Source organism: Pholcus phalangioides, unplaced genomic scaffold, assembly GCF_987345545.1.
Source record: "Pholcus phalangioides strain wild (caught in Gottingen) unplaced genomic scaffold, Ppha-v1.0 ptg000039l_1, whole genome shotgun sequence".
NCBI classification, from domain to species: Eukaryota; Metazoa; Arthropoda; class Arachnida; order Araneae; family Pholcidae; genus Pholcus; species Pholcus phalangioides.
The window spans coordinates 31,423,840-31,438,331 of NW_028301625.1; the positions used below are offsets into that span (position 1 = coordinate 31,423,840).

At 32.4% G+C, this 14,492-nt stretch overlaps 1 protein-coding gene across 1 annotated transcript in view; it reads left to right on the forward strand.

The window, feature by feature from the left end:
- Positions 1 to 14,492, forward strand: part of Dus4 (Dihydrouridine synthase 4) — a 62,290-nt gene that overhangs the window by 43,752 nt on the left and 4,046 nt on the right. The window contains exons 4-5 of the mRNA XM_089253513.1: positions 9,565 to 9,640; positions 12,620 to 12,661. Of these exons, the coding sequence (XP_089109639.1) occupies positions 9,565 to 9,640; positions 12,620 to 12,661 (118 nt within the window). The remainder of the gene's footprint in view (positions 1 to 9,564; positions 9,641 to 12,619; positions 12,662 to 14,492) is intronic.

Consider the following 14,492-nt stretch of genomic DNA (forward strand, 5'->3'; position numbering starts at 1 on the left):
TGTAAAGAATTTTAATTTCATATTGAAAAAATTTAGAATTCTTATTAAAATTTTCAATTAAGAAAGAATTTTCTTTCTTAACTGAGAATTTTATTTTCAATTAGTAAGACACCTCAAATCTGAACTTCTCTGGACCTAGGTGATTCCGGATTATGGATCCAACTTTTGTTTATTTCCCCAAGTTTTCATATTTAAAGCAGTGATATACCTTTTTGAGCACTTTGATTCTTATTCTCCTTTGAAAAAAAATTAATAAAGCAATATACAGTCAGACCCTGATTTAATTAACTCTGATTCAATGAATTCCTTGATTTAACTAATTTTTTTGTGAAATTCTGACTAAAATAGAAGTCAAACCCCCATTCAATAAATAACAAACCTCGATATAACAAATATTTTTTGAATCATCTAAAATTTTTATTTCCCTTGAAAAACCACAATCTGAAGATTTGACTTCCCAGAAATTGATCTTCAGCCCTTCTTCAGAGACAAACAAAAAAAAGGGGAGCAAGAATTTGTTCCTTTGTGAGTAAAGACAATAAAACCATTCAGAATGTACTTGGGAAGTTTTCAGCAATCAGTGTACCAATACCATAAAACATTGTGCTGTCTGCATGTTTCAATTTCAGTAAAAAAATGAAGTTACTTCAAGTTTGTGCTCTGTCTTGAGAAGTAAAGAATGACATGTCACATCTGAAGAGAAAATGTTTTTCGATTAGTGAAAAAATGACAATTTTGACAGAATTTGATAAAAAATATTAAACGTATCAAACAAGCTTCTATCAGGCAATTTTCTCATGCATTCTGATTTTATTCTCAAGTTATGTTTTTTTTCAATTGTTTTCAGAAATAAGTTGTAGTAGCAACACCCAAAGAAAGTAGCTCTTAAAATTTGCTGCTTTGAATCTGTTCATGCTCCTGATCAATTTGACCCCGATTTAAATAATAAAATTGTTGATTTCTTCCGATTCATTTAATCAGGGTTCATGTGTATAGTAACAGATGGTTTAATTATAGCCATAATTTTAATTTACATACCATTACTAATTATCTATAGAAAAAAAACCTATTCTTAAAAAGATATTTGTAATTATTGCTGAAGATCATAAACAGTAGATTTCGACTGTATACTCTCCACATAATCTAACTTTTTCAAAGTTCAACTTACACGTAAAGCATCATGTTTCCATTTGCAGCTTGTACCTGCCATATCACTTGTCCTTTTCAGCATATTCGGAAGTTCACTTAGATTGCAATCACAGAAACAAATGGAGTGTTGGAAGATTTCTAAAACACTAAGATTAACTGTGCAACTCTGAGTAATGAAATGAAGAAAGAAAAGTTCTTTTGATGAAAGTGGACTTTCTGACTAATCACATTCATTGAGACATACAGTTGCCATCTCTGTTTTCCAGAAGCCGAAAAATCGCAGTGAACACCAACAATAAGTGGTACATAAAGGAATAAAATAGCGGATGTACATGTATTAAAAAAAGGCTGAAACAGAATTTGAGCAAAAAAACCCATCAAAAGTTCTTGGTAAACAAAAATATTTTGGCCAAAGTGTTTGGAATATGGATGCACCGAATATGGGAAGTCCTACTGTATAAAAACAGAGAGAACAAATTTACTATTGAATTCCAAGTAAAGGATTGTTTTCATGAATATGGTAACCGTGAACAGATATAAAAAACTAACAAATTTAATGATTTGGGCATCATTTTAAAATAAAAACCTTAAAACGAAAATCTCAAGCAGTGGCAGTAAGCCCTGTAGTTCCAACTTCTGTGGTTCCCAATTTGGAGGTACAAACCGAGCCAATCTCCCTGTTAAAAAGTCTCACCACAGAGAGCAACAGGTCTACAACCATACAATCATTCAATCATTACACTTCACTCGTAGTTCAAAAAATTGATGGCAGTGCTATAACAAGCATTACAGAAACAAACCATGCTAGGTCACAACACGGACACACACACATTCCAACATGTACCAATTCGTTAGAGGTTCTGCAAAGGAATATAGACAAGATGCATGTGTAGTTTAGTAGTGGCAATAAGTTGAAGATGGATATATCTTGTGGGTATTGCCAGTTATACAATCTGCAATTACAGTTTAGGGTGATGACCATGTCAATGTAACCAAGTATAGATTGAAAAAAGTTATTAATAATATCTGAAAAAATAGTCATGATCCAGGACTGCAATAATGATTTTAGATTTGACATTCAGAGAGAAACTGTATCTTCATAACATTTAATTATTTATTCAGAAAATCACTGCCTAGTTCAAAATAAAACAAAGTACGAGACAAACTAGACAAAAATGAATTCAATGTGAAGTGGTAAAACTGAATAAAACTAGTACAAAAACAATTTTTATATATTGCACCTTACATGCATTTGGATGCTGTATTAATGTATACTCATAAAGATTGTTTTGTTGCCATGTTTATCCTAAATTATTGAGCCTTGGATGGATCACGTGATCCCTTGGGTATTATGAAAAATGTAATATGTGTTTGTGTGTTGTATTATGTTTGTGTTAAATAAATTTTTATTCCAATTTTCAAGAAGTTTTATTATTATAGTGGAAGGATTTTGCACTGTTGGTCATCTTCAGGGCCGGTTCTAGACATTTCGCCACCCTGAGGCAAGTATTACTTTGCTGCCCTCCCCCACTTCCCCTGAAATATGACTAAAGTATTTAGAAAATAAATTGCATCTCATTCCCTACTGGTACAGTCTATATAAAAGGATTTATAATACAACAATATATCAAATTAATAATACAGGTGTCATTCACATTACGTAATTAATTGGTTCCACAAAATAACCGCATAAGACAAAATCGTGTAAAGTTAGTTAAATTCAGCATGTGTGAGATAAGAATGGGGAGAGTTCATTCAGAAGGATAAAATAGCTTAACTCCAGCAGCAAAATAAATTTTTGTGAACGAATTTAATTAATAGTTTTATGACTGACTGTTATGAATAGACTACTACACCAAACACCAACTCTGGCCATATCGCAATTTATTGTTATAATGAGATGGGTTGGAAATGAAGGCGATGTCCATCGGTGTTTGCCTCAAGCTTGTTAGGGAAAATATCTTATCTATATCCTCCCTTGGGTTTGAACCTGATTAGTATTCACAATGGAACCTTCAGCCACAATACGAGGTCACATTCTTGGTCATAGCTAAAATGAAGCAGAGATGTCATTAGGGGTGTCGCTGCCTTTTGTAAGGGAATTCCTAATGTGAACAAGAGTGAATATTATGTTACAACTGCTCTGATGTTCCAAGTAGGATCAAATAAATGTTTCAGATTCCAAAAAGTTAACAAGGCTGAGTTAATGAGCCTCAAACAAATCGGAACTCTTTCTAGTTAAAACCTGAACAAGGAACTTCAGTGAACTAAATCAAACTTCAATTCTACTAATGTACAGAAAGAAATATAATATTAAAATGTTATAGTACTTTGCTTCCTTAATTTTGGAAATTATGCTCTCATGAATTTTTCAGCCCATTAAATTAACTAATCTAAAAACAGTCAAAATGCAGCCCTCTCTAAATATGTTGGCCCCATGCCTGGGACTGGCCCTGGTCATCATGAATGTGTGAGTGAGCTCAATATTTTACACGCACACACACAATTGACAACCATCTTCAAGAGACAATTATCAGGTGTTCGTCACTCATGTTGGTGAAATATTAAGTTTATTCACCCAATTCCATGATGGCTAAACAGCCCAAAATCCTTTTTTTTCCACATTACCATAAAATCCTGACATCCTTCTGTGATTTGAACAATGACTGCAAAACCTTGGATATTATATAAGTTTTATTACATTTTAAACAGCTTTTATAATTGTTGTTTTGAGAGATAGTCAACTCTCATTAATGTGACCCTTCCTATTTTTGAATTCAACTGCTTACAACTAATGAAGGCAACAAATAAAGAAAGAATAACGAGCTGCCTTGGCAAGAATATAAGCATTCTGAAAATATATCAGTTGTTACTATCATAGGTTAAAAATGTGAGAAAATCTTTATCAGATATTAAAAAAAGTGATGATTGCCAGTTTTCTAGATAAGCATCACAGTAAGTCTACAACTAGGTGGTTGTGAAATATTCTAGCACTGGCACTACTTTCTTTTTTCTTTCTTCCAAATTGGTACAACTCTGTTCTGTTGCCATGGGCAATTTACTACCAAATGAGTTGTGGCGGAAGTGTGCATGTGTACCTAACAGTCTGAGGGAGTATCTAATTTGTGTGGGAATTTTTAGTGATGCCATCTATTTTTCAAACTATGAGGGAAGTTTAATGTTGAATATTTGTAGATCAGCTGACATTCACACCTCAAAGTTCAGAACTACAGAAAACCAACTTTAGCAAACTATCACTGTGGTTCAAACCCAGGTTCTTGCAATCTGATTCCATCACTATGAACACATGACTGCACAGTTGTAAAGGACACCACTGTGATTAGTTGAAGCAAAGACAGTGGACCACCAAGTGCTGTTAAGGGGGGGGGGGGGTGAATGTTGGTTGAGAGGATGCATGAATACCAACCAACACATTAATTTGAGCAATCCACTGTCCAAATGAACCAGAGAGCTACCAGACCTTTGTCTCAAAGTGTGGCAACCCTGCTTTGTACAGTGCTTCAAAGCAGATGGATTGTCACTGCACCTATGGTGATGAAGTTGCTTCAGAACAAAGACTTAAATTTGCAAGGCAGTGTCAAAATTGTACCTCCTCTGATTAGCAGACTTACTTTCTCAAATGAATAGAATGCAACATTCTAAGCAGCGTGGAATGTATGGTTTCTGTAGTATTTAGGGACGAAACTCTGTAACCATTGCTGGGGCAGTACAAGCTGTCAATAGCAATATTGTTGTCTGAGAAATGTTATTGTGGTATTGTCCAGGCTAACTGATACTTCTGGAAGCCACTTTTAGCCATAATTATTATGAATTCATCTTTGAAGATCATGTACATCATCAATAAATAGCTTCTATCTTTCCTGAGTGCATGAGATCTTCAAGAACAGTAATATGACATGCCACGCAGCTCTTAAATGTCTGAAAATTATAGAAAGAGTTAACTAAAAAAAAGAGATAACGTTTTGGTAACCAGGTACTTTTCTGGTCCCCCTATTTTCCAGACTTGAACCCAATTCAGCGCATTTTGGCCCAACTTGATTATTATGTTCTTTCTATATATCTCTCCTGCCACATACTTTCCAACAGCTATTGAATGGACAACAGTCTACTTAGATCTAGATCAGAGTTTCCCAAAGTGGGTGATAGTGCCCCTTGGGAGGAGGGCGATAGAATGGCCCAAGTGGGCGGTAGAAGCTATGGGTTTAGTATAAGATCCTATGGGTTGGCTCTCTCTTGAATTGGAGGGGGAAAGGGCAATCAAAACAAAAAATTGTTGAAGAAGGAGCCGATGCAGCAAAAAGTTTGGGAAACTATGATCTAGATCAGTGGTTTCCAACTTTTTTTGGGCCATGCTCCACCAAAGCATCTCTGGCATCCTGCCATCCCCCTGTACTTTTGTAAGGGATACCCCCTTTTCTGTGAAACTTCATTGTTTACAACAAAGTTTTTCTTTTTTTAATGTAGGAACCTTTTTTTGCCTCTTAAAATTTCATGGTTCGGGGGGGGGGGCATTCTGTCTCTTTACCCTCGTATCCCCGTTTTTTGTAAAGTGATGCCTCGGGTATTGAAGATTATTTGTTCCGTAATCATGTTTGTGAGCCGAAACAAGATTTCCCATAGGTTTCCATGGAAAATCGTTAAATTTGTTAAAGTAGATAAATGTAATAGCCTGTTAACATATTACATCACTTCCATACCATCTTGCTGTAGCTCGTATTATACAGAACCGTTTTTCCAGATATGCACAGATAGTGTGTCAGTCACATTAATGTGAGTCCACTGTGTATGTGTGGAGTATTAAAAGTAAACTACAGTTGAATTCTAATTTAACAAATCAAATAGGTTTCACTTATGAGAAGGATGAAATCATTCAGTTCAGATAGAGATAATCACAAATATATGTATGTTAGGGTAAACATGATTATGCATAATTGCCTGTTATGCCTAATTACCAACCATTTTGGTAAGTTTCATAAATTTTGTATATATATTGTGAATTTATCACGGTTAGCAGTTATAATGTATAATCCTCAGCTCATATTGGTAAATATGATAAATCATCAATGAACCACTCAAATTTATTAGGCAATAAGTACAAACGTCCAAGATGATGAATTTGATCAGTAATAATGGTTATGTTTGCACATGTTGATAAATGTGAAGAAACCCAACATTACAAAACTGATAATAATTTTTATGTAAAGTATTTATCTTCTTCACACTTATTTCCATTTAATTTAATTTTTAATGACCTGATACATACAGTGCATGTATGGGCAAAAATCATAAGGGGTTAAATTAAAGTGATATTTCCATATTTATCAAACTTATTTCATTTGGGAGTTATGGATAATCATTGGTAAAAGTGATAAATGTAGTGGACTTTATCAAACTTACCCAGACGATTAGTAATTGCACATAGTTACAAATTTATCACTTTTGTTGTAGCATATATATAGTGCAATTAAATTTTACATAGAAATGATAAAAAAAGTATTTGTGAGTTGAGGAAATCAAGGTTGTACTGTATTTTTTATTTTCTTCAAAGCAGGGTTGTTTGGTTTAAACCATGTTGGTTTTAACCAAAAGAAACAACAACCAACTTTTAACAACCAAGTGGTTTTTTTAAAAATTGACATAAAAGTGGTCTAAATATAATTTTTTTCCCTTGAAAAATATCATATTGGTTCATTATTAGCCAAAAGTTTTCATTCTTACCCTATTTTATGTTCTGGGGGTACATTCTGATGGTATATCTTTAAAATTTTTAAGATATACTAATTATTATCTTTATATTTATTATTATATAATAAATTATATAATATTATAAAAGATAATTATTATCTTTAATAATTTTCTAATACTCTATCTTTAGCAAACTCGTGAATGATGATTGCATCACACATTTAAATATAGTAGTATATTATCTGACAGGCTTTTTTCCTCCTTCACAAAGAAGCAACAACTGTGATTTCATCATCATCACTTGCTAGAAACAGATTGTTATAATCTAATAAAGACACCAGCTGCCCCTGAAGTACAAAGACCAGTGTGAGGTAGTTCGTTGTCTCACAGACATTTTCATTCCATAAGAAGCAGCACATCTCATGCTGCACATCACCACCAAGCTTCACATTCAATAGTTTTGATTTTTTTATACTTTCACCATTATCCCTAGTTAATCAAGGTTCTACTGTGCAGTAGTAAGGGATTTATGAAAAATAATAAGCTATATACAGGGTGATCATAATTAAAGTTCTGATTCCAAAACACTATACAATAAAACCACTGGTCAAAATTACTTGAAAATTTGCATGGATACTCCTGAAGCAATAACATTTTTTTTGGTGAAAGAAGAAAAACCTCAAAAATTTACAAGTAGATGATGCTGTACTTGGAGAGTGGTACAATCTATTTTGTGCAACCACATTATTTCTGTACTACAACAGCATCAGTGTATGAAAAGCACAACTTTTATCAAGTTGCACATTGCAACACCAGCAAAGCAGCTGCTGAAGAACCATTTTGACAATGAAAGGATGGCACGACACCTGGCTGCCACATTCACCTCACCCTTACAACTTTTGACTTTACAGGGTACCTCCTCAAAATGTTATGTACTGTGGTTGGATTGCAAACTTTGGTGAATTGAAAGGAAAGCACATCCCCACAGCATTAAAACGACACACGCTATTAATTTGTATGGACCCTATTGAATGGGCTATAAAGTTGAACAAATGCAATGTGAATATACAGTAAAATTCAATAATATTTATATATCTGCTATAATGTATGTGTATGTATATATTTTACGGTTATGATTAAAGTCAGTTAAAATTCAGTTCGCCACATCCCAATGGTAAACTTTTCCCATATCCTTTAATTTGCACCTGCTGAAAATAAGAAGAAAGCTTACTTCTGTTGTTGAACAAGAATTTTTGCACGTTCACCTCATATCGAGAACACAGTGAACAACATATTTAACATTTCTTGTGTAAGTTGTAGTTGTTTAATTTTGTGATGTTTCCATGAATTAATAAATAGTGCAAAGCTAATTAAGTTATCATTTTGTCCAGACTGGTTTTCGTTTACATTCTGCAAGTAAATTTCCCACTTGTTAAGTTAGTATAGCATCATCTATTTTACATTTTTAAGTATTTTTTTCTCCTATCACCATACAAAATTCCATTGCTTCAAAAATATTCATGCAATTTTTCAAGTCATTCTGACAGTGATTCTTATTTTATAGTGTTTTGGAATCAGAACTTTAGTTACAATCACCCTGTATATCTTAAATCATCTCTAACTTATCTGTATTAATTATGTTTCATTAAACACATTGTATTTACCTAGTTTTTATCACAGTTTTTGCAAAATAGCTTACTGATTGAGCCTATTGAAAGTAACCGAATAAAACATCTCTAACAGACACACACAATTTTAAAACATAAAATAATTCTTTGAGTTAAGCTATAAAATAATTAAATTATAAAAGTTGGTTTTTGTTAAAATATTTAACTTCTGAAATCTCATAGCGAGAATTATTCTCATTTAATCACAGAAAAACACACTTTTCTTTGCTTTCATATCATCTCTTGCTTACCACTTTTTCATGTACATGATTAAAACTGGTGCGTCACAACTTTAGTTTATACTGATTGGTGCCCAAACATCAAAATGCACATGTAGATATCATTGCATTCCCATTCTAAAATGATCAATCCAATGAGAGATTTTTTTGTAATGTAGAAGTATCTCCTAGTTACACACGCTGTCTTTGCAGCTTTCATGTGAAGGGTCCGTGTATGATTAGTTCCGGATGCTCATGATTATTGATCAGGGGACCTACTTGAAATATTGAAAATGTAGTACAGAATTAACAGTGCCTGTTGGCTGCCCCTTAGCCACAAGGGAGGCAGTGGAGATGAGCAGTATCTTGATAAGTCCCATTTACTTTTGTGAGTGTGTAGCATTTCATATATATATATTTCACATTAGGAAAATCTATTCTTTAACTATTGTGAACCATGTTATTAATTAATTGAATTTAAATACAGAGTGCAAAAAACGTAATCTGTTTAAGATGTTTGTTTAATTATGTTTAAACAGTGATATTCAATGCATTTCGAAATACCTAAAATTGGATTAAAAGTTAATTATTACGGCCCACAACACTTCAGAATGTTTATTTGTTTATATATGTATTTTCCATTTTATTTTAAACTTGCTAACCAAGTAACATAAACATAACACGACATAAATATTAGAAATTTGAATGATTTTTCAGAAATTTTATTGGCTATGGTGTACAAAAATACTTTGGAAATTTAAATGATTATTCAATTACATCAACAGATGAAACTATATTGATTTATGGAATATTGTTTATTGCAGAAGATCGTCCTTTGATTGTTCAGTTTGCAGTGAAAAATGCTAAAGATTTAGCTGATGCAGCAGAAATTGTTTATGGGTTGGTGTTGCAGATTTTTACAATTATTCAAAAAGTTCTATTTCCAATATTTTAATACTTTTTTCTATTACTTTGTCTTTTGTTTTTCCTCCAACTTCTGATTTTAAAAAACCTCTTACTATTGCTAAATTCCATTTTTTAACTCTAACTCTTTTTCTGAAAATTATAAGTGAAATGGCTTATGTTTTTTCCTGTTCTTAAAAACAAAAAGAGCATATTGAGATTCACTGTTATTATAAAAAAAAATTGTTTCAACTTGATTCATGATTGATTTGTAATCCAAAACACTTGTATGTCAAAGCAAACTGCCTTCATAAGAAATAATGGAAATTCAAATGATTTGTTTCACAACTGCCTTCTTCACACCAGCTATGATTCTTTTCAATGCAGCTTGAGTGTTTCAAGAATGAAACAAAAGAGCAGGAGCTTCACTTTGAAATACCTGCTTGCATTAACACACAACAAGTGAACAAAACACTCTTTCATGTGCTTGTGTTATGCTACCACTTCCATGATGACTGGCACTTTAATGAATGAGCCCACAGAACCTCTTCAGTGGCTTAAGTCAAAAAAGGACTCACAGAGCCTGGGAAGGGGTTTAAGTCAAACAGCCCCCCCCCCCCACCTAAACAATTGAAAGTTTCATTAATGCACATACGCATAAAATTTTTTTTTTTTTAATTTTGTCCTTCATTAAAACAATAAAAAGAGCCCTGAAAGTGCTTGAGTCTTGTCCCTGTGTTTAGACCTCTCCTGCAGTAAGGAAAAAAAGTACTATCACAGCTAAGTTGTGATCATGTGACACTTGACAGACGACACGAATATGCAAAGCTTCTTTTGACTTGTCCTCCTCTAGGAGGCTTTGGTATACTTGCTACTTGTATTGTGAGATATTGTTCATTTATCAAATCAAAATTTGTTAATCTTGTGGAACACAATTGAACCAAGTTACTCGTAATCCAGTTTTACTGTACTATTTCTCGCGTTTGCGACCATATTCAAGTAAAGTTATTTTCCTGTTGATATTCCCTGAACAATACAGAATGAAAAACCGTAATTATATAAAATATAATGTAAAAATCTATAATAAGAACTTATAATAAGAGGAACAATTTTCGTTATGATGGAGTTCTTGTTAGAAGTAAATTTCAATTTTTTGCTGAGTCAATTGTGTTAGTAATAAATTATAGTTTCAATAAGTATAGTTTAACCTCATTTTAAGACAAAGCTAAAAAAAGAAGCACTGAAAATATTTTGCACTAGTTGAATTGTGTATTAACTGACAAAACAGCAATTTGATTATGAAAAAAAACTTAAAAATGAGTATGTAATTGACAGTGTTCATAGTATATGAATACTGTATTTAGCTGTGTTCCAAGTTGATTAACTCTCTCGTAATAAAAAGGGATAACATATAAAAATGTATAACACATATTTGTTATTATTGTGTAATACATATTTGTTATTATTGTGTAATACATATTTGTTATTATTTATATAACTCTAGGAACATACATGTATGCATGTTTGAATCTGTAGAAAATTCAAATAACAGTGAAAGGAAACTGAATACTTAATAACTTCAAAATTGAAAGCCATAATAAACAAAATTCTCAACAAGGTGACTGAGGGGAAAAGGTAAAAAAAGAAAAATTTAACCCTTTAAGCAGCACTAACAAGATATCTTGCCTCCATAAAAACCTCTTATTTTATCATTGACAAGCCCAGAAATTTTGTATAAATGATTTCTCTTAAGGGATGACAAGACTTCAGAAATAGCAGTAGACTTCATTATCAACAATTGTTATTTATTACATTTAACTTATCAAAAGGTTAAGGATTCAGAATTAAGTTACATTATTAATTTGTGTGGACTATTGAATGGGATATACAGATGAACGAATGCAATGCGAATATACAATAAAATTCAATGGTATTTATAGATCTGCTATGATGTATATTTTGTGGTTATGGTTAAAGTCAGTTAAAGTTCAGTTCACCACATCCCAATGATAAACTTTTCCCATACCCCTTAATTTCCACCTGCTGAAAATCGAAAGAAAGCTTACTTCATTAAAAAAATATGCCATTTTGAAGGGGGTTTAGAGATTTCTAATTGCTGCTTAAAGGATTAAGAAAAATAAATATAAATATATGTAATAAAGAAATATCATTAGAAAAAACCCCAAGAAGATATGGCTGTAATTGCCTGAATATAGCAACACAAAATAAGAAATAATTCAGAAAAATAAACTAAAGAGGTAACACCTTATTTGGAAACTTTTTCTAATTGAAAGTATACCTCTAGGATCAACGGTTCACCAATAAAATGCCATCCCCATGTTTGCTATGCACCCTGTATATTCATATGCCATCTATATATCATTTTAAGAGTTTCTTCTACAAAAGAATTCAAATCATCAGAAAATGATTAAGCAGGCCACTAACCACCGTATTCGCAGATAGAGTTTAACTGCAATCGCAAGTTAAAGGATTAGAGATAGACGTGGATTGGTTAAAATTCTGAATTTAACCAATTCTTTTCTCTAATCTGTTAACCTGCTATTGTAGTTAAAGCTCTGTCAGTGAATATGGCCGTAATGCCATCATCCAAAAGTGATGGAAACAGTTTAAAGATCAAAGATCATACCTTGTTTGATTTAAAATAGCCTTTTGTTGCCAACATCAAAATATCACAGACATACAATGCATATTATGCTAATAACTTTGTTTTTGACTACATTTTTTTCAGTTTTTTTGCTCTGTATATTATATTCAAGTTATATTTTCTAGCTCAATGAAATTTTCTTATTATGATATATCCACAGTGAATGTATAATAACAGGTCAAATTATGTAGAAGTTAATGAGACAAAAATCAGGGAATACAAAACTGTTATATCCATAGTGTATGTCATATCCAGGATATATTTATAAGTGTACCTCCATTATATATATATATATGTATATTTTGTTTCAGACATTGTGATGGTGTGGATGTGAACTGTGGATGTCCACAAAAGTAAGATTGTTTCTATCACACAACTTCATAGTTTTATATATTCAATAAAACCCCTCTTAAGGAACACCCCTCAGATGCAGTCACTCCTCTTTTGCAGCTAAATAATAATTTTCCCTTGTACAATATAAAAATATGCATTTTAAACCTCTCATTAATGGTCACCCCCCTCTTTTACAGACAAATTTTTCTGTTCCATCTGTGTCCACAGAAGAGAGGTTTTATTGTAATATAAAATAACTGATATTTTTTGATTTAGCAGATGCCTCACCTTCAGAAACCATGGTACCGCGCTTCGGGCAGGGCTTGACAAATCAGAAAAGAATTTAGGCATTAGCAAAATTTCATAAGAGCCATTCACTTTTTCTTATTGACAAAATTTGTCTTCTTTAATTTGTTGAGGACTCAGGAATACTTTTCTATGCTAGCAGACACACTCTGATATAATTTCCGATAATTTTGTACTGTCCTAAAACTTCAATTCAGTTGTAAGATGTAAAAAAGGCGTTGATTTCAATTTTTTAGTCACCATGGCACCTGGGATTTGTCCAGCCCTGCTAAAGAGCATCCTAAGCCCCTGGGCAAAGTTATTTTTCTGTGGCCCCTGCAAAGCTAGAAATGCCTGCCTACAAATTTTTATGCTTACTCTCAAAAATATTTTTTTAACCAGAAAAAATTAAAAATTATTTAGTTGAAATTATTTTAACCAGATCTCATTTTCATGAGGAGGTCCCTCTAGAATGTGCCATAAGGTGGCACTGGCTTCAGGATACCATCACAAAAAACTTAATAACTTGAAAAATATTCATGATACATGAACGAATGGTATCACATTCAATAAAGCATTTTAAACGAAGTATGTTATAAAAACTCACCAACCTTGAGCTAAGGTCATCAGCTGATTCAACAGTGCTGCTATTTTGATGCTTCTAAATGGTAAATACCACACCTTACATGCTCTACATTTTTAAACAGCAGTGACATCTTCACAGCCCTGTTATTACTTATTTTTTTGAAGTCCTTACCATATTACTGAATTTAATAATGTTATAGTTTTATATTGAGAGATTAACTCCAAATTTCCTAACTTGTAATTATTTTATCTAGTGTCGGTTTCAATAAATCTAAGACAACATTCTATTCATGCTGAAATGTAGATGCCTACGTATAGTACCTGCTGTTAATAAAATCACTGGTTGATAAAATCAGCTGCTTTATAAAATCAAATTTCAAAAATGAAATCAAATCGTACCAATTGCATGATAAAATTTTTGTTTTATAAAATCAATGCCACTACTAAAAGTCAAAAGCATTTTTAAAATGAATTTCATGTACAAAAAAGCTGCGTAAAACTCAAAAGTAAATTTAAGCTTGTGAGTTATTTGTGTGTGTGTGGCCTTTTTGACACCTGGAATTTGTTTGCAATTTTTTTCAACTTCAAATATAAAAAAAAATCTACATAATGGGATTATGTAAAAATTACAAATTTAGAAGATTATCCACTGTATTTCTTGTTCTATCCACTGCAGTTTCGCAATTTTATAAATGTATGTAATTTTGGAGGCTTGTAGTGATATGGCACTTATTCTAATTTTGGTTTCTGAAAATGCTATCTCAGTGAAATTGACCATGAACCAACAAGAAATGGGAGAAGTGAGAAAAGAAACTGGGAACAAGCATCTTCCACTTCTAAACTGAGCAGAATTCTGATTTATCATCATTTTTCTAATTGGATGTATAACTCTTGGATGTTTCGCCAGTAAAATGCCATACCCCCTGTTTGCTATGCACCCTGTATATATGTAACCTGTATGCTGTGCTGGCACTTCATTTA